General features: G+C 41.3%; 1 protein-coding gene across 2 annotated transcripts; it reads left to right on the forward strand.

Moving 5' to 3' along the window:
- The first annotated feature begins 4,824 nt into the window (after positions 1-4,824).
- On the forward strand, positions 4,825-21,770 carry OGFRL1 (opioid growth factor receptor like 1). Of its 2 annotated transcripts, none has more exons than XM_080584075.1 (7): positions 4,825-6,393; positions 8,053-8,139; positions 8,744-8,822; positions 11,957-12,035; positions 12,130-12,196; positions 12,339-12,484; positions 14,126-21,770. In XM_080584075.1, the coding sequence occupies exons 1-7, from the start codon at positions 5,854-5,856 to the stop codon at positions 14,883-14,885; spliced, it is 1,758 nt and encodes a 585-aa protein (XP_080440201.1). In that variant the 5' UTR covers positions 4,825-5,853; the 3' UTR covers positions 14,886-21,770. The 2 variants fall into 2 exon arrangements, with proteins under 2 accessions (XP_080440201.1, XP_080440200.1); XM_080584074.1 differs by having other exon boundaries at positions 4,828-6,393; positions 8,741-8,822.
- Positions 21,771-23,345: the final 1,575 nt, after the last annotated feature.

Below are 23,345 nucleotides of genomic sequence, written 5' to 3' on the forward strand. Positions count from 1 at the left end.
CATCCCTGATGAACTTCTTCACTGGCTTATTTATTTGCATAGGTTTCCTACAGACGACACGTGAAGCATGATATAGGAAAGGATGAAAGGCAGGTGGTGGCAGAGCCGTTGCCTGCAGTCGTGTCCCACTTGCGTTACGTGGCCTCGTGCCAGCCTCCGGCTGGGACTAGCTGCTGCGGAGATTGCCGGAGATCAGTGGTGGTAGGTGTCTTCAGATCGTCCTTGGTGAACCGCGTGAGATCCACAATTGTCCTCCCGGAAGCAAAGTACAGAACTGCACAAATGTCTATCATTTAACACGGACATTTTTTTTTTAAAACATGTAGGGATCCGATGCGGTCCATGAGTCACATCAGGCTTGACGTCAATTAGCGCTTTGAAATAGCTATGCTGCACCATCCTGACTGCATACATTCACAAAGTCACATCCAAAAACTCGGTTAAGAAGCAGAGTTGGTTATCTTGAAATAATGGTTTAGTGACAATAAGTGCCACTGTTTGTGCACTGCACGCCCCTCTTCCTGATGCCAGAGGTGGGCCAAATTTGCCGCATCTGTACATCGGGACTGCTGGGCTGCACTCACAGTAGCTGCCCTTGCTTGATGTTGAATGGAAGTCCGGACCTTTAACTCAAGCAAAGCAGAACAGGAGTTGTTATTGCCTCCTCGTGATGGGTTGAGGAAGAGGCTCCACACAACCTCTGCTGTGTTTAGGTGAGGAAATAAAGCACAGAGTAACAACATCAGCAATGTGTGACGCCATGGTCTCCTTCTGCCCTTTCATAACTCTATTGCTTATAGAGCCAAAGTCTGGCTAGTTCTTCAAAGACCCAGGAGAAGGCAACTTTCTTATTAGACTCTTCATTAGAACCAGTGGAGCTCCAGTCGATAGCCAATGCAGCTTTAAAAGCGTTTCAAACAAGCAGCCAGTCACCTATAGGCACAGTTCACCCCCTGTAGGCGTATCATGCCCTCTGAGGTGTCTAGAGTAACCAGGACGTCTGCATGGGGCTGGCAGCTCTGCCAAAGGACACGTGAAGCTCCCCTGCATTTCTGCAGCAGCAGCTGGATACACCAGGGGATCTCCATCCCATTGGACACCCCTGTTTGGGCACCTGAATCAGACTCCTGGTGGTTCTTCCAGAGAGCAGAGTCCCTCTCTAGGCTCCACAGCCAAAACAACTGGCTTTCCAGCTGCAGTCCAGAAGCCCTTCCGCAAACCTGAATGGCATCACCTACCCCAGCGTGAATTTCTGGCAAGGAAACGCCATTTCTTGACGGGTGTCAGGCAGCTGACTTGCCAAAGCACTGCATTCCCGCCCTGCTGTAGGAAAGCTGAGTGTGCCCGGGCAGCTGGTTTCAGCCCGCCACGAGGGTTATGCAGGACCCTGGCTATAAATCAGAGGTTGTTGCAGAGCTGCTTGTTTAGCCACGTTGCATCCCACAGCTAGGTTCATTTCCTCTCAAGAAACTGGCTGCATTCTCATGTCATGTTTAAAAGGCCAGTCTGGGAAGAAACTGAGCACAACCTTACAGGAGCAAGGACTAGACTGGCACTGCTTCTCTGACCTCCTAGGCTGTCTAATGGTAAGATACTCTTTTATTAATTTGTTCTTGGCTTACCTTGGCTGTGAACTTTTATAGAGCCCTAGTACAAGACGTAGTAATAAACAGGGCTATAGTTAAGGTCATCAAGGTTGTAATCATAACCCAACAAAAAATGGAAGATACTTCATCGGCTTTAGTGAACTTACTAATTATGCTATCTGTAATGTCTAGCATGATCTATGTGAAATCTTAATTCTCTGTGACTTAATTTCACATTTCAATAAACAGATTTACGCAAATACACAGTCTGACTTTTGAGTTTCCATATAGATACTCATTTCCAATGGCATTCACTAAATAAAAATCACGAACTTCATAAATTAGATACTACATTAGGCTTGCATTTAGCAATCTGGGGCTCTACTGAACTAAAGAAGAGAATAAAAATTCACCATGGTCAGATATTCTATGAAAATGCCCAGTTCCTTTCAAAGACAAGCCAAAAAGTTAACAAACCCCATTAAAATACCATTCAACTCCATCTGTTGCATACAAGCCATTGTCATACCTGTCTGGCTTCGGACTCTTGCCAAATACGTGTTGGAGTCCAAATATATCCAGACCCCTGTCCAAACTTATGTTAATAATACTGTAACTCCCAAATATTTCTGCTGCACTGCTGCCTTCCTGCATTTCTAAAATCTACCTTTGTATGTTTAAGTACACTATGAGTTGTCTTATATTATCTCAAGTAAGTTTCATTTTACCCGTGTTATTTATTTCGCCCCCATCTTCCATTTATCAAAGTGGATTCTTCCCATATCTTTTAAGGATATATAATCCCTCCCATCTTTATATCACCTTGATTATTAGATCGGTAAGACTCTCCGCAGTTGCTAATTGACCATTCTGGTATCCTGTTTAAAACATACGCCCAAGAAGTGTTAGAATTATCTAATATTTATTTTTTAATAAAATTGTACAGTTATCACGATGATATACATACAGCATTAGCTTACAGAAAACGATGTGGTATCTCCATTTTGACTTCCTTACAAACTGTGTCCTCACAGAAGCAAAGAAGACTAATCCATGCTGTTCAAAAATGTATACAAAGGTGTATAACCAGGATATGCATGTCTCTTTATCAGTTTATGCAAGTCAGTATTTGATGTAATAGCAGCCTGCAGTTCTCCAGGTCTCCTGTCTTTCTTCAAAAATAGCTAGGATAAGCACTTCTCTGGCCTGTGTTATGCTGAACTCAGACTGCTTGATTGAAACAGGTCTCCCTGGCTTTAGCACTTAGCAATCTACTCTTGTACTGGAATACTTTGGTGAACTCAAGTGCCAAAAATTCACCACCTTCTTAAAATGACTGCCAATTATGACTGTGAGATAACTGAAATTATTATTTTTTTTATAAAGATATGTTCTGTGAGGATCTGTTTAAGCTCTCACATACCGCCCTAAGAAGCTATGTAAGGTGCTGAATTTTTTTCATGAATCCTGTCTGCCTGTAGTTCACAACTGGAACCAGCAACAAGCTGAAACAGTGAAAGTTTTAGCTGAAAATGAAATGAAAAACATTAATCAGGGGAAAAATGTACAAACCTGGCAAAGTACAGTTCTGCCCCACCACATCCAAAGCTTAGAGTATTGTTATCTCAGAGACTTCAAACCACATCTCTCTGGGCAGCTGAGAGACAGTTGCGAGTAACTGATGACAAAAATAGGAAATGACTCATTCAGGGAAGAAAACCTTTATTTCTCATTCAGCTGCGTGACAGTACAGCCAGGTCCCAAACCAGATGCCATCTTTGTCCAGCTAGTGGTTCTTGTTGGATGTTAAAGTACGTAAGAGCTGTTCAATCCTCCTTTCCTGAACAAGCTCACTTAGAAACCAGCCACTGTCCAATGATAAGCTAAAGGATGAGAATTAATTGAGTGAGAGTTGACTCCAGCTAAAACAGAAATAATTTGGATAGGCATTTGAAACATTTGGAAGATGCCACTTCAAAATCATGCCACTGCCTTTTTTTTTTTTTTTGAGTGCCATACCAACAATCACTCAATTCAGTTTCTAATTTGAGAGCTCTTTTAGCCTACCTGCTGATAATAACGCATTTATAGCAGTGACTAATGCCTTACGACATCTCTGGTTGGCTCGGAAAATATGTTCAACCCTGGTGCTCCACCACCAGGTGATCAGGCTTCAGCCAGCCTCATTTCTGGCACCTCTTGTGTCGACTGCAAACAATATGGTATACCCAGCTAATAACCCTTAAGAAACTCCAAAAATACACCCCAGTACTTCATGAAACTCCAACACATCACCTCAATGGCATGGTTACCGTAAGCAAGTCAAAGCAGTCTTCTGTTTGCTGCATGCTCTTCCATAGCAATTAATTTGACTCTCCCAAGTCAATTAATTTGACTCCCGATCCTTATTAGTGGCCTGAGTTCAAGATCCTTAAAAAATCCTCCTAAAACTCTGTGATGAGATTTGCCTGACAGCTTTGCTCTTTGGGTATAACTGAGCTTTCTATAATAAGGTGCAATTATTTGCACAAGAGAGAGCTTTCTTACCTTTTTTTTTTTTTTGGTAGAATTGCCATGCAAGCTAAAGATGATCAAAATCTTCACTTTGTTTTTGATGAATATGCAAGGCAGGCTTTTGATGCTCTGTTGTCCCTAATATAAACTCAGTCAATGTAGGGGAGTATTGATAAAAGCTGTAACAGGAAGGGAAGCAGAGCTGGGCTATACTGGAACCAGCTGATGTTGGTCACGACAAATCAGCACGCGGTCAAGACAAATTGGTTCCAGACATCTTGCAGAAAGCAGCAGCTGGCATGACAGTGACTAAGGAGTGTTGGAAGGACTCAAGGTGCTTCACGAAGGTTAGGAGAGGAGGAGAAGTGGGCAGGCAGTGGTGGGAGGGAGGCAGAAGCCTGGGCTTCTGAGGCAGACTGAGCTGTAGGACAGGCTTGTAGGTCGGCCTTACAGCTTTATCTGCATCTGAGTGAACTGCAACTACAAATATGCTTGCCCAAAACAAGGCCTGACAGCTAGGGTATTTCCAGTAGTTTGCTTTGCTTTATGTCTATGTGTACAGGTCATACACTTGGAATGGACCTGAAGAAGGTTTTATGTGTGAGAGCACATAAACACAATGCTCTGACATCCTAAGTTAAAGCAATCTTTAAGTTAATAAGGAGCATACCAGGAAACAAGACTACATAGATGATTTCACCTCTACACTGATGATCCTGAAATGCAATTGAAATGTTGGTACCTGCACTTTTATGAGGATGATAAAACACTGAGGCGGTAGCAGAAGAAAAGGCACAAAAATGAGTGAGGGAACAGGGGAAGTAATTTACAGTGAGAAGCTGAAACTGGTGAGGTTTATCAAGAAGACTTGAGATGGCTTGATTGTTGTGCATCTCTATAGGAGCAGTCACTATACTGGACACCAGAGAGCTGTCTTCAGGGAAGGCAGAGTTCCATGAGTGTGAACCGAAGCCAGACAATTCTGGTTGGAAATGAAGAACACATCGTTAATCCTGAGGGTGCGAGCAGCCACTGGAAACAATGTGCTAAGCCTTCATCAGGTCTTTATTCCAGGCAATGCTTCTATTCCAAAGACACGCTCTAGCCAAATACAGAATACGCTGCCATTGTTCCTGCCAAATCCGCCTTTGACTGGCATGCCAGCTTCTCCCCCAAACTTGGGGGGATTTTAGAAGCAGCTAAAACTGGCTGGGCACCCCGCTGTTGCCCCCTCCAGTCCCATCTCCCCAGGTATAGAATCATAAGGGTTGGAAAAGACCTCCGAGATCATCAGTCCAACCATCTCCCTACCACCAGTATCAAACCATGTCCCTAAGCACCATGTCCAACCTTTCCTTAAACACCCCCAGGGACGGTGACACCACCACCTCCCTGGGCAACCCGTTCCAGTGCCTGACTGCTCTTTCTGATAAGAAATGTCTCCTCATTTCCAGCCTGAACCTCCCCCGGTGCAGCTTGAGGCCATTCCCTCTAGTCCTATCACTGGCTATCTGCGAGAAGAGGCCCACCCCCAGCTCCCCACAGCTTCCTTTCAGGTACCTGTAGAGAGCAATGAGGTCTCCCCTGAGCCTCCTGTTCCCCAGACTGAACCACCCCAGCTCCTCACAGCACTTGTGCTCCAGACCCCTCACCAGCTCCGGCACCTCTCCTTCCTCCCCACCACCCTCCCGTGTGCTCGCAGCATCTCCTCTGTGAGGAGCGGGGGACCAGCGGGGGGGCTGCCATCTTCTGGATGAGCACCGTCTCCCCCGGCTTCCCTCCCCTCCCGGGGGAGGCCAGCCCCCCGCAGCACCGCACCTCCCCGCGGGCCCGGGCCCTCGGCGCCGTGGAAAGCCCGGGCCCCGCAGCTCCGCCCCGCGCCCGCCCGTGGGCTGTGGCCGGGCGGCAGCGGAGCAGCCGCGGCCGCCGCCGTGCCGCCGCCTCCCCGCCCCGCCATGCCGCAGCCGTAGGCAGCCGGCGGCCGCTCCCAGCCCTCGGCCCCCGGGAGGCGGCGGCGGGCCCTGCCTTCGCCTCGCCCTGCCCGATGGGCAGCCTGCTGAGCGGCGTCAGCTTCAAGGAGCCCACCACGGTGGAGGACTGCGACTCCACCTGGGAGACCGACTCGGAGCCCGAGCCGGCGGAGCCCGCCGGGGACCCGCGGCCCCTGGAAGGGGTGTGCGCGGCCGCGGGAGGCGCCGAGGAGCCGGCCGAGCCGCCCGCCGCTGACGGCCGGCCCCAGGAGCCCCCGGAGGAAGGGGAGCGGGCCGAGGCCGACGCCGCCGGCCCCGAGCAGGTACCGCCCGCCCCGCTTCGCCCCCCGGGGCCGCGGGGAAGGGCTCTGCCCTGCCCGTCCTTCTGCCGGGCGGCTCCGGGAGGGAGGGCAGGCCTCGGCAGCCTCTGAATTTTGCGGGTTAAAGAGCTTGAGGCCGGGCAGGGCAGCGGGGGTGGCTCCTAGCCACGGGCAGCCTTCTAGGGAGCTCTCAAGATGCTGGCCCTCTAGGGTCGCTTTGCCGAAATTGCTGACCCTAAAGCATATAAAAGCTTGCTTTGCCAAAAACGCTGGCCCTAAAGCGTATAAAGGGTTGCTCTGCCAAAAATGTTGGCCCTAAAGCGTTTGAAGGGCTGCTTTGGCAATAATTTTACTGGAGTTAGGATTGAAGGCAGGGAGGACCAGCTGGGTCCAGGTGTTAGTCTGCTGGATATACTGCATTTGTATTTGGTTCAGACACTGCCATTGTGCAAAATTAAATAGGTATGAGTGTTTTATCCTCTTCTGCTTGATGCGTGGCGATAGATCGCTAATGCCCGATGGTGTCAGGTGCCACACGCAGGAGGTACGGCTTGCTCAGGTCAGCCTGCTTTGCCCGTAGGTGTGGTCGAAGTTAGCCTTGCGAAAGGATGCAGGACAGATGCTTGTTTGCCAACAACGTCGTGTTAATAAGCAGCAGGATGTGCAACTATAAAGGGAAATGTCCGGTGCATAGGGAACTTCCCCCTTTTAGACTTCACTTTAACCTATTACGTGCGTATTGCAAGGGGTTCCCAAATTTGCTCATTGGTTGTAGAGTAGAGACTTATTTTAGTGAATTACCAAATACAAAACTCTTAGTTACAGTACAGGGATAAAGAAATTTTGAAGAACATAAAGTGGTCGCTAGCAAGCTGAATTCTCTGTAGACTGGTACTTCATTTTCCTCAATAAGTGCAGGCTTTTCAAGTGTGCTGTCGAGTCAGTGGGATTATTTCCATTGCCCTTGATACGCTCTGGTTGTTTCAGGTCATAGCTTCCAAATGGCTGGGGTTCGGTACAAGGTCTCCTACGAGTATATTTTCTCTATGCGGGTGGTTTTTTTTTTTTTTTTTGGTGTTTAGTGGTACTTCTTGCTAGGATTTAAACTTAAGTTCTGGGAGATGAATAATAGAAAATGGTTCAAGAAGGTATTTAAACTGCAAATTAGCTTGTCAATGACTGTTCATTTTCTTCCACAGGACGTTAGTGATAGCAGTTAAGACAATATGCACATGACATACTATTTGCAAATAGTATGGTTTCCAAAGTTAGTAGTGTCTCTGTACTTCATGTTCAATTACTTATCGTCTGTTGGCACGTTCTGGTTAACTTAAAAGTCTTACATTTGGAAATGACAGTAAACTTGTCGGTTTAAATAAAATTCATCTTCATTGGAAGGACACCTCATAGCCATAATTTTGGGTTTCGTTGAGTTTTGTTGTTGTTGGTTGGTTGGTTCTTTTGATTTAGGTTTAAAGTATGTGGTGTTAAGTATTCAGCAGGGAGATGCCTGGTGTTTGACCAGGCAGTAGGCAAATACATGCACTTGTGTATGTTTACATTGCTGAAATCCATTATGATAAATAATTATTTTAATATTACACAGGTTTCAGTATTTAGTCTGTTTGTTTATGGTTATTATCTACTTTTTAAATGTTTCAGAGTGGTGATGGAACTGAGCTGACAGCCAAGCCAAAGAGAAGCTTCTATGCAGCAAGAGATTTATACAAGTACCGACACCAGTATCCAGTAAGAATATTTTATGCTTTAAAATTCCCTATTTAATAGAGAGCAGCACACAACCTAAAAATTCCTAAACTTTATGGTGCCTAATAAATACGAGGAATTAGTGTAATCAAAAAGCTGTTGCCAAGGTCCAATGTATTTAAGTAGGAGAGGGGTGAAACATCTTCTCATCCTAGATGTAAATGCAAGCACATGAGGTGTGTAAGCCTGGGAATAATGGCAGGAGCCCAGGAAAAGATTTGTGCCTTGAATGCTGATAAGGGTGGATAAAGTTTGGACTTCATGTTATTTGTCTCTTGGAGGTTCCTTGAGACCAAAGTCTGGGTGCTGCTATGCTTGCTGCTCTGTATTGGTAGAAGGCACCAGTCAGAAGGAACTGGCACATCCTTAAAGTGTTTTACCTGGGCTGAATCTTTATGCATGTGACTTCCTGTTTTCCTAAAATGCTGAAATATTTTTGTCCTCAAATTGTTCAGAGAGCAGAATGCTACTTTGTGGGTATTCTCAGTAATGTGGGTTTTTTTGTTTGTTTGTTTTGTTTTGCTTGTTTTTGTTTGTGTGTTTTGTTTTGTAGGTTGATAATGTCCTGTTTTCTTTCTTTCAGCAGAACTTTAAGGATCTTCGATACCAAAATGACTTGTGCAATCTCCGCTTTTACAAAAATAAAATCCCTTTTAAACCTGATGGTGAGTAATCTGGGACAATAGTAGTGATAACAGAGGAATGTTCAACAGTAATAGTAACAAAAGTGAAACTGTAGTGATAATTACTGTGCTGACAAATTAGAGGTGTATGGCTGTATTTAGTGTGATTTAAACCTCCTCTGTAGCTTATCAACTAACATGTTGATAAGCAAGTTATGCTTAAGCCAAAGTTAGCTTCTGTTGTAGAGAGGTGGTGCTTTTCTTGTGTGTTTTTCAGAATGGTGTAGTATAAGGTGTTCTTTACACAACTGATCTAGCGTAGTGGCACTGCCTTTTATTAAACAAAGATAAAGTTGTTCCACCATGCTTTGCAAACTCCTGCAGCTCGAAAAGGAGTGGCAGGGATCAGGGTGTTATTCCTAGCACTATGTGAGGGGAAAATGAATGCACTGTCACTTCCTCATGTGTGAGAAATTATTTTATTATCATTGTTATAATAATCAAAGCCCCTGGTGGTCCTGGTAATGAAGCAGGACTCTCATATGCAAGGTTCTGCATGAATACAGAAAGAGCTGAAAGATGACAAACCCAGCTCTAGAGAGTTTGCTATCCTCTTGTCTCTCATGCTTTGACTGCAGACAGATGGAGAAGCAGAAGGGGACAATAAAACAGTACTGGTTAGAATGATAGACCAGAGTCTCGGCACATGAGAGCTTAGCCATTGACAAAAAAAAATTGCAATCAAAAATACTCTTTTGAGAGTTTTGAAAGAATGAGGCGGAGGTTACTTTGAGGGTGTTTGCAGACAGATCCTCTCAGTGCGAGAACAGCTTGGGAGGAAATACAAAAGCGCATATTTGAATACAGAAGAAGTGAGAAGTGGAGGCTGCGGTTGAGGGCTGGCCAGAGGCAGGCATCAATCTCATGGCAGCACATGGGTTGTGACAAGGTAGGATGGGCGGGTCACAAAGACTTTGAAAATGAAGGCACATAGTTTTTCTTTGGTGTTACAGAAAAGGGCTTCACAATGAAAGAACGCAAAGCAAAAAAAGCCAATGTTTAAAAAAAAAAAGGTGTAGTCTAGAAACATGATCTTAGCAGCAGTATTCAGGGTAGATATAAGTGTGTCAACAGTGTGCTTTTCAAGGCTGGGAAAAAGGATGTTGAGATGCAAAACGTCAAAATTCTCATGGAAAGCTGGAATGTTATACAGGATGGTGTAAAGACATCAATATAGCTTGGAAGGTTGGAAATGACAGCTGCTTATAGGCAGGATAGTGATAATAACCTCAGCAATCGAGAAGATAAATTAGGTAACGCGAAGGAAAGATAAGACTTTTTTGTTTTAATTATCTTGAGCTTTATCTAGATATCCACAAGCAAATATTAAAGACTGTTTTCAGCTTGGCAAGAAGAATTGAATCTGTGAGTTCCTAGTAACAGAGAAAGCAAATTCATGAGCCATTACACAGAGAACAGGTACTGAAAGAAAGATAAAAGTACTGAGGACCATGTGAACCTGAAACTGAAAGCCAGAAAAGGTTTGGGGCAAGGGGGATCCTTTAAAAGGCAAAAAAGGAAGGAGGTATTCCGGGGGGTTGGCCAGGAGAAGAGACAGGAGGCAAGCCCTCCACCAGCTTTGATGACTGAAGCTTGTAAAAACTAAAACTGGTCTTAAAATTTTCTCTTTTGGGAGAAAATCATGGTTGGTGGTGTCAAAAGTAGCTGATAGGCTGCAGAAGCTGAAGTGTTGATGGCTGTGAGCTCTGGCTGTGCAGATGTTTTTTTACTGAGAATGGCAAAGATTAGCCACCACCTTGACCTAACTCGGGTCTGTGAGAGTGTTCAGAGGTGTCTAAGCTACCAAGTTATGGACCGCAGTAGTGGGGAATGTTATTAAAAAAAAAAAAAAAAGACATTTTAGTGCAGTCTTAGATCTGAAGTTTAATTCCATGACCTACGGCCTTCCTGTGCACTTCTGACTTGTCCCTGAAATTTAGCAGCTAGTTATCTGATACTTGAAATGTAGTTACTGTAAAAGTTGTGCACAGTATGGTGATGGCAGGAGATCCTCTTAGTTGGGTCCTTTTCCAGCCTTGCATGCGCTGTAAACCCCATGTTCTTAGCAACCCCTTTGACTGGCTTCTTTCTCCATTGCGTGAAGAAAAGCACCAAGTGAGCTCTTGTCATTGGGACTGAGGTAGAAATTTTCACTGGGCTGGAAAGAGATCTCGTATGCAGTAGGAGACTAGTTACCTGGGGCTTTGGGCTTTTTAGGCCGCCACTGTGCTATTTGACTTCGGGAGAGGCCGTGCTGCAGTGGTAAAATACTGTTGGTTTCTGAGTAGAAATAGGCTAATGCTGTGTGTTCCTGGAAAGAGACTGTGTAGCTGTTGGAGCAAGTAACCTCCTCTTGTGTATTTGTACAGTGCCTGGAAAAGAGATGCCCTGGCCCATGACTGAATGGTCTCAGTGCAAAGAATGATTTCTTTTGTGTGTGCTTTGTCTCCTTTTTCTACCACTGTCTTTCCGAGAGAAACTGACTAAACTCCACAACTGTTTTGAGACTACTAAAAGCTGAAATTCCCATTTGTTGAGCTTTACCTGAGGCCCCAAGGTCGAACTTGTAGCAGTAAATAATACATCAATTCTCTTGGCTGCAGATAATTGCAAAAGATTTTCAGATCTTAATATTACTTACAGCTGGAAAGATTCCTGGAATGAAAGATCTATTAAAATGTTGTGGCTGTATAATTCTAAGGCAATATATATGCAGAGCTTTCTCGTGTTAAAGACATGGCAGGTGACTGTGTTCTGGTATTTTGCATAAGTGGTTTGTCAATGTGTGGTAAAGGAATCTAGGACATGGGATGTTCAGAAAAGTGTGTTTTACAGAGGTTACTGTTGCATACCCTCTACTGGTAAGTAACATGGTATCAGTCAGTTGATTTTGTTTGTATTAAAATTTGATAAAACTCTTGTCTTTAATTAAGTTTCAGTAACTAATTTATTTTTAATTTTAAATTAATGTTTGCAATAGATCTTACTTTTACATAGGATGTGAAAGAAAAAAAGTTTGTATTCTGTCATTATGTTAATATGGCATGTACTTTCTTTATGTAGCTGAAAACTGATGTTGATGGCTACCTAACAGTTTTCAAATTATTTTTATGCAGGGGTTTACATTGAAGAAGTCCTAAATAAATGGAAAGGAGACTATGAAAAACTGGAACATAACCACACTTACATACAGTGGTTGGTCACTTACTACCTATTTCTGTTTCAAAGCATCGCATTGATTAAGTGTTTATATGCTGTAAATTGTAATGCTTTTTTTCTCTTTTAACAGGCTTTTCCCACTGAGGGAACAAGGTCTGAACTTCTATGCTAAAGAATTAACTACATATGAAATTGAGGTAATACAAGTTGAGCTTAAAACAAACCATCCCATTAATATTGATACATAACTACTTTTTGTTATGTAGAGATGTTCTATTCAATGCAGAAGTACTTGATTCAGTGCCACTAAGAATTTTGGATGTATTCTTTGTTTATTAGGAGTTCAAGAAAACAAAAGAAGCAATTAGAAGATTCCTTTTGGCTTACAAAATGATGTTGGAGTTTTTTGGAATAAAGCTAATTGATAAAACTGGAAACGTAGCCCGAGCTGCTAACTGGCAAGAAAGATTTCAGCATTTGAATGAGTAAGTAATGACATCCACTCAACGCTCTAGAATTGCCATAGAATCTCTTTAGCTTTTTGTTTCCTAGAGAAAGGGAAGATGTATATTGCAAAGAAGAGAAATAGTCTGTAACTGGTTTGTGTCTGTATCTGTATGTTCCTCCTTCCCCTTTTTTTGATTGTGCTTCTCACCCGTTAGCAGTCTAAATGACATCAGTGAATTCCCCACACTTACAACTTCAAATGGTGCTGAAGGAGATCACAATTCCAAACTAGTTTGTCTGTCTTGCTACTGAGTGCATTGTCACTTGATCCCAAAGCACTGCTCCTCAATTATGAGGAATGAGATGCTTATTTTGTAATCATGTTTCTTCTTGAGAAAAATCAAATTCTCCACAGCTGTATGGAAGCTAAGTAATAAAGATTTCCCTCCCTTCTCAAAACATGATATGTGTTGGATTTAGTATTTTTTAACAGCAGTGCCTAACTGGAGAGGTTTAGACATTTATTAAGTCAAACTTTACCCCCAGCTTTCAGCAAAACGCCATCTGTCATCTTCCTTTGGCATTGTGGGGAGTGTAAGTTTGCACTGGATTTTTGTTCAATGCAGATATATCAAAATTTCTTTTCAAATCTTGTAATCACTTTTGTAACACCTCTGACCATAGAGCTAAAGGTTGTTTTCTTGCAATATTTTGTTTTGTCCAAACAAAAACTTGTTTCTTAAGGTAGAATTGCCAATGGCTAAATGTGAATGAATAATGAAAATAATGTAAACACTGATTTCACTCAAATATTATGAGCCAATTGACAGGTACGTGCTCAGAGTCAGGCCATAGATAAAAGAGAGTTTCAGGAGGCCTAAATGTCACTCACTGCACATTCTTACATTATAATTGCTATGTTATTATAATATACAGTAATGATGTGTGAGTATATATGTGTCTGTGCATGTATATGTGCATATATATAAATATATACACACTGCTGTGTAGCTGCTCACTATAATACCAGTGAGCAGCTATGCTACTTTAAATCAGGAACTGAGACTCTCTTTACTTAATTTTGGCCATCTGAAATTTAGACATTTAAGTTTCACTATTCACCTAGGCATGCTTTATGAAGAAATAGTACTTCAGAAAAACTTCCAGAAGATAACTCATTCCATTTATCTTAGATATATGTTATGATAGAAGGACTTGCTCTCCAGGGGTGCCCGTTTTTCCTCTCAGGACTGACTGTCTAAGTAATGTAGGTAGCTAGCTTAGACTGGAGACACAGCTTTTAGATGGCATAAGTGAAGTCTAGTGAATCATGTTCTGTAGCTGTATGACTATAATACACTACAAGAAACATGTTTTATAAGAATGACTGTGCTTTCTCATTGGAAAAATATATACAGTAGAAGGAATCAAAATTGGTACACAGTCCTTTTCTTTCATCTACTGCCTCAATGCCTTTTGCAGACACTAATTTTCACTTGAAACATCCTCACAAAGAAGGTACTAGCAAGCTTCATCAGCTGTGAGAAATTAAAGTACAGAAAGCTTGAAGTACACGTCTTGAATGATTAAAAATGGGTGAGGAATTGCATTCCAGTTCTGTATCTGTAAGGATTTTCTTTTCTGGTTCAATGGAATTGTTTCAACCTTTTTTTCCAAAGGTCTCAACACAACTACTTGAGAATCACTCGAATTCTGAAAAGTCTCGGTGAACTTGGATATGAGAGTTTCAAATCTCCCCTGGTAAAATTTATTCTCCATGAAGCTCTTGTCGAAGATACCATTCCTAATATTAAGCAAAGTGCTCTAGAATATTTTGTGTATACTATTAGAGACCGAAGAGAAAGGAGAAAACTCCTGAGATTTGCCCAGCAACATTATACACCATCAGAGCATTTTATCTGGGGACCCCCAAAAAAGCAGAAGTCAGAGGGAAGCAAAACAAATAAAAAACCAGCATCTCCTGTTTCTGTTCACAGTAGTTACATTTCTAAGCATAAGAAACTGAAGGAGCCTAAGAGTACATCTACAACTGGAAGCTCAACTAGTAAAGTAACTGAAGAAAGAAAGGTAGAACTCACGAAAAGTGGAGAAGAAAATGAGCAGGATGAACAAGAAATGAACTGTGATGCTCTTAAGCAAAACAGCAGTGAAAAGAACAGTGATACTGATACTAGTCAGCTTTCAAAACCAGAAGAAATTCATGATACTTCAGACAAAAAGGAGGATGTTTCTCATTCAAAAAAAGATGATGAAAGTATGGACAATGACTCCGGAAATCATCCAAGTGTTGTAGAGAAAGATTCATGTGACACTGAGAATTGTTCAAATAGCATGTCAGCAGATGTACAAGATAACCTTGATAAGGATACGCTTTCAGTGGAGACCACCATAAAAACTAAGGATGACCTCAACTCATGAGTCTGAGGTTAAAAATCGTTGTTTCGTAATGAGTGAAGTAAATTATTCATCACTTTTTCATTTTGCATAATATTTACATCAAATCTAGTATAAAGTGTTCATGAGACTTTGCTTGTTGTGAATGCATCAGATTAGACTTTTGTTAGGTTAATGAATTTTACCTTTTTCAATCTCAGTTTATCAGATGAAAATCAAGTATGGTTATTTAAAATAATTGTGTAAGTTCAAAGCCTAGGAATTCATTATCTTTTCCAGACAGATTGCATAGGAAAAAAAATAGATACTCCATTACATTCATCCTTTATTTTTTTGTCTACCTAAAACTTACTAGAAAGTCTTGAAACTTAAAAATCCTGATATTCCTTTTACATTGCTTTAAATTTTTATTTCTTTTTATGAAATGGCTAGAAATTCTTTGAAGAGCAAAGCTTTTCCCTAGCAGACTTTAAAATTTTGGGGGGGAACTATATTTATGTTAATGGCAGTATTTGCACAGCATTTTACCGTAGATTAGCAGCCTTGTCTGAGACACTAGGTAATAGATAGCAAAATATCCTATGCAGCTGGGTATCCTTTACATCAAATAGAAGTTTAACTTACAGTGAAACTGTATCCACAGCTTTTGGGTACAAGGGAAGATGCACTTTAAACTTCTTTTAGTCCCTTTGAAGTTTTCTCATGATTCATTTGCCACTTCTGCTAATTTGAGGTATGAGGTGGAATCCTTTTTAGCTGTGGTCTCAGTGTGAAAGCACTCTGTTGATCAGCTCGCCCAGCTGGCTTCGGCACCTGTGAAGCCTCTTTCCCTGGAAATCAACCACCAACAGCTCAAAAGCAGCATCTTCACAGCAAAGCACTGCTTAAGCATCAAAGCCACCAGATAGACCATCACCAGGCCTGTCTGGCTGGATCTTAACTAAATTTGGACATTTCTTGGCCGGTTTTGGTTGAGGTCTGTACAATGCTGAACCCACAGATGCTGGTCTGTGAGAGAAGGGAATTCCAGCTGTCTCGTTCCTCCCTTTGCTCTATCAGAGGTCTTTCACACTGCTTAATGTTATTTTCAGAATAGGCTGAAACCTGAGAAAAGCCAGCCTGCTAGCATGACTAGAGCCCAACAGATAGGAATTTCCCAATTAAGATCTTTCCCAATGTTGTTTACTTAAGGACCATCTGCTTTCCCTGAGCATCCTCTTCTGACTTCATGCCATTCAATCTAGCAAGACACTACCCAGCAAGTTAATTGTATGAATTAAAAAATAATGCAGGTAGAACTCATGCTTTCTACAGTCCTAAAGTAGTCTAAAACGTCTATATGTATTTTCTATTTTAAAATATATATATAATCCACTGCCTTTAATGTATTTTTGATGAAATATTTTAAAGCAAGTACCTGACTACAGTTTGAGTGTCAGAGTGCTGCAAGACTTGATTCAAGTCTTGTAACTCAAAATGACAAAGTCTTCAGGGGTTTCAAAGCATAGACAAAATGTCTTATATTTTTCTGTGTCGCCAGTTCCCATTACGGCAGTACATCACTCCTTGCTTTCCCCGGGTAGTATTGTTTCTTGGGGTCACACAGAGTTGCAGTTAGAGATCGGGGTACCTATGGACAAAAACTATAAACTCTTTCCATCCAAAGAAGGCAGAGAAGTGGAAAGTCACATTCCTCCTTTTCTGTGCTGTCTTATAAGGAAAGAGACGTATGTACACATATGTTTGTGAGTTGTTTATTAAGGGTAGCCCAGGTTGCTCAAACAGATGTTAAGTCTGTCTGAATGGAAATGTCCCAGAGAATTTCCCCACAGCCACTGTTTCGACAAAGGCTGGTGCTGAGAATTATCTTCCAATTCCCCTGGGCTTGAACCACTTTCATGTTTGGCCCTGACCTTCTGAGTAGAAGGGGACAGGAAATGCTTAGATAAAATTGGTCCGTGTAGTTAAAGACTCTAACCCCAAGCATACACGCAGGGAGGACAGCTTTATGTTCTGCCTCTGACTTTTTAAATCTTGAGTGCCTAACCTTGCCAACTTAATAGCATTGTTTAACGTAGTTATTTCTTGAATGGCATAGGGAAAATTTACAGTGTGTATGAAGAACATAACTGTAAGGTAGCTAGTTATACAGAACCTTCAATTTCTAAACTTTAATACCGAGGTTAAGCATTTTTTTTAATAAATACATAGTGTTCAGCAGGAATAGGGGACACTAGGGGTGTTATATTTATATTCTAATTTGATTGAACATAGATGATCTCAGGAGATTTTCCATCTTTTGACTACTGAACAACAACAGAAAGAGAAATCTATAGCTCTTAAACCAGAAAGCTCTTGGGATGCACATCCAAAATATTTCTCTGCAGTATGTTATTGTGACACAGCTTTCACCTATATATGCTTGCTAGTTGTCCACTCGTAATTGCGTAGTTAATCTAAGAAATTACTTCTTTTTTTTGTTTGCTTGTCTATTTATTTATTTATTTATTTTTGTTTGTTTGTTTTCACCTGGCAGGGCTGTTTGCATTAAGAGCCCAGTGTGTCTTAAAATACAGTTGAGAACTTTGAAACCTGTATCCTTATTAACTTAAAAAAAATTTTTAAAATATCCCCAATTTAGGATATTTCTGTCGCTTTTTATAGAAGTGAGAATAGCAGTGACATGTCAATTAGCCGTGAAGAACTTTGGGATAAGAGAAGTTTTTTATTTCTGATGGCCTCCTGCTTTCTGTAACCTTTGTCTTATAGCTATATCAACAGAATTACTCCCATGGGACACTTCAACTTTAACTAAGAAATTCTGTGTAAAATGTGCGGGTTTACCATTATTTTCATGGAGGAGTTGTCTTTCCTGATTTTGCAAGTGCTTGAAAGAAGGATTCATTGCAGAGCAGTCACACAGTGTAGAGTGACATGGAGATTTGTGGGGATCAAGTGAGTGCACTATATGTGTTTTAGTACAGGATGATGTCCTTAGCAGCTAGAAGCACCCTGTTTTCTGTAGTTTTTAAGGTTTCTTTAGTTTCTTTAGTTTTTAAGGCTTTCAGGTTTTCAAGTGTTCCCATAAATACCAGTGCTTAATTATTTAACCATTACTTCAGAAAATTAGTGTGTGCAAAGAAAGTCAGGACAATTGCTCATTATTAAATTCGTTGTTTTTTTTTGTCTTGCTGTGCACTTAAGTATTCAGGGATTTCTGCGTACCTCTATAACAATGCATTTTGGCCCAATGTTTTACGAGAATCTGAGCTAGTCATGTATTAATTGAATGAGACCTCCCATACAGGGGTTCTTTCCCAACAAGTACATCTGAACAGCCCCTGATGCTGAGGGAGAAGTGTGCACATTCATACACCTGTGAATTTGATTTTACCTATCCCACAGTGAGGGTGTATGAATGTGCAACTTGACAAACTGCTACCGAGTGCACACGTGCAAATGAGGGCAATTGTAAAAATCATGCAAAAATGCAGCACTTTAAGATTAGTTACAGCTCTGTACCCTACTAGCCAGGACGTAACTGTGCCTCGGTGCCTGTGGATGGGTTGGCATAGAGGCTAAAAGCTTGTGTACGTGAGGTATGCACTGCAGGCTGTTCAGATAAGAAGAGCAGTTAGCATGTGCACGTGTCTAGGAGCAGAACCAAGCTTCTGGTGTCTATTGCTCGTATTTAAAGGTGTGAACCTGAAGGATGCTAAAAATATTTTCAGTAAGCCTTTGGGAGCTGTTCTGGGGCTTGGTCAGCTCCTCAGTTTCCTACTCCTAAGTTTACAGCAGTCTGATGCATTAGGTATTTGTATAATCATGGTTAATATTTCACGTAACCTAGTGTAAGCCTCCTTTAATTATTCCAGGATGATTCTAACAATCTACAGTTGTACTGTACCTGTACTAGAGCCAGAAAGTTTACAGACCCTATAAGCTTTGTATAATTTTGATGGATGATCCAATAAGGTAAGTCAAGGGAGATTTAATATATTTAAATGGAAATCAGCTCTTGTTTGTTTTTTAAAATAAAACTTATTTATATCTGTTTAATTGTATTATTTTGTGTACCTTTCTTTTCCTGAAATTTGTGATGGTAGTGATTTGTTCAGTGGCTGAGAAACAGGGGGGAGTAGTAAAGACCATGTAGAGAACCAAAAGGTAGAAGTACTATTACAGACCACTTGGTAACAGCCTTTTGTGATCATGTTTATGATACAAACCTAATTCCTGTAGACAATTTCTAACCATGTTTACGGAGGAAAGGCAAGTCCTCTTAGACAAGGTATTACCCAAGATGATACCACAGTATTTAGAAAAAATAATCTTAGTCAAAATGTTTATAGAAATGGAAAGCACTTTCCTCTTAGAAGATACAATATTGCCTCTTCTTAGTAAAAAGCAAGTGATAATAAATACAGTAATGCAAAACTGATAACAAATAATGGTAAGATACATATGTTTGAGTGAAAATGTATCCCTTATTTTTTTATCCCTTATTATACTTTTATAGGTAAATTACTAAATTTCCTTGACAGAAGCAGTATTTATGAATAGGATGCAAATAAATGTATGAAGCTTCTCCATCAATAAAACTGTGACAAAATCATGTCAATGGTGTATGTTAGCTTAAGAATTACCATTATGGATTGGAACCAAAGATATATCTAGCCTTGTATCCTGTCACCAACAGTGGCCACCAACAGGTTGTGTGAAAGAACAGTTAAAGGTTTTTTTTCTCCATGTGTTTTTCCATTTTTAAGCTCACGCATTCTTTCAGCATCAGCAATCCCTGTTGGCTATGAGCTCCACATTTCAGTTTAGTTTTGTTTGCAAAAAGTAATCTCTTTTTTGTCTCAAATTTGTTTATTCAGGAATTGCTAGTGCGTTTGAACACAATTACTGGAAGATGAACACTAATCCATTTCCTGTTCTTAAAAGCCTTGGGATATTGTAATACTAAGATACCTGCTTAGGCAGAAAATTTAGTCACTTGTTCTATGCTGATGACAGTATTATCTTACGTGTCCCTTCTGAATAAAGTTTTTACACATAAATTGTTCTATATAAAGTACTAGAAGTCAGATTCCAAATGCAAAAATGATTGCTTTTTATCTCTGTCAGTGTGAAAGCAAGATCAAAGGCAAAACCTTGTTCTAGCCCACATCTGAGTGAGGTAACACTGGATTTGGAGACAAGTAGTAAGAGCATCTATCTGGGCCAGCATAAATCGGTGTAACATTGTGATTATGTAGAAGACAAAAATCCTGTCTGAGGTGTGCTGGGAACCATGCTCCTCATTCCGTATTTCAGTAACTTATTTTAATGCATGTCCCTAGTTCCAATTCCAGTTGAATACAAGTAACTGCTCAAATGGCATTCCTGCTGGAGAAGGGAGCTTGAAAATGAAGGATGGGACTAAAAGGTCCAGGCACGGACTCCCTGCTCTCTCTTCACATCGCAGTCAGGGCTGTAATAGTAGATACGCTGCTCACAGGTATTTAAATGCAGTCCTCCAAGAGGAATGTAAATTGTGTCTCTGTAATATCTCTGCGCTCTGTATTGCCTGTGAATTATTTATTTTCCTGGGATCTGTGTTCCTTTTACATGCCACATTCTTAAGTATACCTACTTAAGACCATCAGGGAAAGCAAGAGTTTATTTTAAAGAATATATTTAATACATGCCACATGTAGTGGACTCTTAAACTACAGCTCAGAAGCTATAGAGATCAATTAAAGGGAGGCCTCCCGTGGCTTTACGCTTATAATCACTTTTATATTTATTTTCAGAAGCATAAAGCTGTTTGCTGTAAAATAACAAATGTGAGAATTGGCAAATTGTTCTGAAAGAAGTCTCTTACTTCTTAGGAACTTGGCACTTTTTAATTCTACCACGCTTACAAGTCTGGTGGCGTATTCATCAACTAAAGTTTATTGTGAAATATACTGAATGTATTTACTGCTGTGGCTAACTGTGAAATTTATTGTTTTGCAGTAAAACAGGTTATGGCATTTTTATTTTGGGGACCTGCCGAAGCATGTTTGCTGATCATTAGTTGTTCCTCTTTCTGTGTCTTAACCTATCCCTCGGTTGTTTGTACTTTCAGCAGTTTGAGTTCAGAGACCGAAGATTGGGTATAGGTTTGCACTGATACAATTTGGAACTATTGTGTGCTTCATTGTTAAAAGGTATTCTAAGAAAAAAAGTGTGGTAATTGATAAAAAAAAAAAAAAAAAAAAAGAAACAAAACCCACCATTTTTTACTTGAGAACTGAAACAGCTACATGTCAGTTTTTATGAATGGTCCTGCTCTCTCCTCTGTATTCCTTTGCAGTGTTTGATCACAGAATGCCGTGCATGTTTGGTAGTACCAATACCATATGTATGTGGTAGGAGTGGTAACCAGTTTCTGGGTTTGTAATGCACTATAAAGATATATTTTATAATTCTGTAACTGTATGGCAGTGTTATGCCAAAAAAAAATTGTATAAACATAAAAAGCAATAGTTTATGTTGCTTACTGCTATATTTTTGGTCATTTGTTTGTAAGATGAAATACTTGGATTTCCTTTCAGGTAAATATATTTTTAATAACAGCAGCCAAAAATCTCTAAACTAATAAAGCTTCTTCACTTAGCAGCATTGTTTTAGCAACATGTACAAATACTGTGTACATCTAATATGTGTAATTGCTGTGCAGCGCTTGTTTGTATAGTCTTCTGTAAATGTACTAGCACTTAAAAGTAGGGCATTAAAGGCTCTGATCCTCCTTTTTTGTTGTCAGTGGCAAAACCACCATGGAACCACAGAGGAACAAGGAAAGGCCCCGAGTGTGCTTTACTAAAACTTGGGGGATTTTTTTTTTTCTTTCTAATTAAAGAAACAGACATAATAAGGCAACATTGTTCTGAGAGCATTTTTGCAAGATTAAAAGGTAAAACATCCAGCAGCCCTCCAGAGCAGGGAGCTTTCCACCTTATTCTCCACGGTGCTGTCTTCCTGTGTGGCAGCTTCCTTTAGGCACTGTAAACCCCTGTGTGGGACGAAGGGCGCGTGTGGGGGCCAGCTCACAGCCTGCATCACGCTTCCACAGCCCTGTATCTGTTTCCTCCTAGAAGGGGGATCGGTGGATGCTCTGAACCTCCGCGTGTCAGAGACTATAAGCTTTTCATGCCAGGAACACGCTAACACAAAGAGAAGGCAGGTGCTCCATCTGTGGAAGGAGAGCTTCATGCAAGGTCCGACTCTAATGAGGCCTGGAGTTAACACGGATATATTAACTCCCATGTTGACGTATCACCCACCAAAGGGGTAGGTAACCAATGCTACCCTCTGCCAGTGTGTTGTTTACCTCTTGATTTCCCCCCGGAATTCAGTCACAGCTCCCTGAAAGCGGACTGAAACGCCGAGGCAGCTGGGATGGTTGATCTGCTCGTTTGTAAAGACGGGCAGGCAGTTACCCTCTGTACCCTTGAAACATAAACTTTACAACCGAAGGCTTATGGCCTGTGTGTAGACACTAGGTTGTTATGTTGCTGCTTGTTTTACCAGCAACTTGGGCTTTTGAGCATGTCTGCAATAAAAAGATCAGTCCCGTGTGACTGACCACTGGCCCTCATGGACATCAGAGCTACTTCTGAAAAGTTTCCCTGGGGGGCAGTACAAAGGTAAGAGCATAAAGTGATGTCCCAAAGCTAGCTGCCTTTAGGTAAATTAATACAAACCAGCTCTGGAGCGAGTGACACAAGGGGGGTATGGGCCTACACCCCACACCTTCCCCAGTGCCTCCCTGAGCCAAAGGGGCATGCACCAAAGCCACGTCTGTCCGTGCCTTTGGACCAACTGTCTCCCTTTTTTGTGCTACAAAGCTTTTGATTTTGTTGTTTTGTTGGAATATTTTTCTAATGGAGCTGTGGCATAAACGGAAAATGAGGATATTTTATTTTGGTATATGCAGATGATCTTGAGCAAGGCCTAAAATGCTTATAATGATCACGTTAATTGCAAAAATGTGATTTAGCTAACAAAACCAGGGAATTATCTTTTTAAAATTGCATTTTAATGAATTTATTCTGCTACGTTTGTCTGGGCTGAGCAGTAAACTGGAAGACAAGATATTAAATGTCTTCACTCCCTGAGGTCAAAGAGGCCAAGTATTACTGCTTCAAAGTGGAACCAGTAAGTGTGATTGGAGGGTAGCTGCAGTTTAAAACTAATCCTCCAGAGAAGCAGCAGAAGTATTTAGGAAAGTATTTTCGGACTATAATGATCTATAATGACGCAGCTTTTTAAACACCAGCTTTGCATTATCTTCTGTGGTGGATCAGTGGTAGTAGTCAGAGCTCCAGCATGACTTTGTTGGCTCATTTGTACCCTGTGTGGAAGTTGTACTTCAGCTCCAGTAAGGGGGGTTTACAGCTGTCATAGTCCCCAGTTTTGTTCCTGTGCTGTCGCACCCGGCTGGCACAGAGAGCC

The sequence above is a fragment of the Anser brachyrhynchus genome, assembly GCF_964034855.1.
Source record: "Anser brachyrhynchus genome assembly, chromosome: 3".
Lineage (NCBI taxonomy): Eukaryota > Metazoa > Chordata > Aves > Anseriformes > Anatidae > Anser > Anser brachyrhynchus.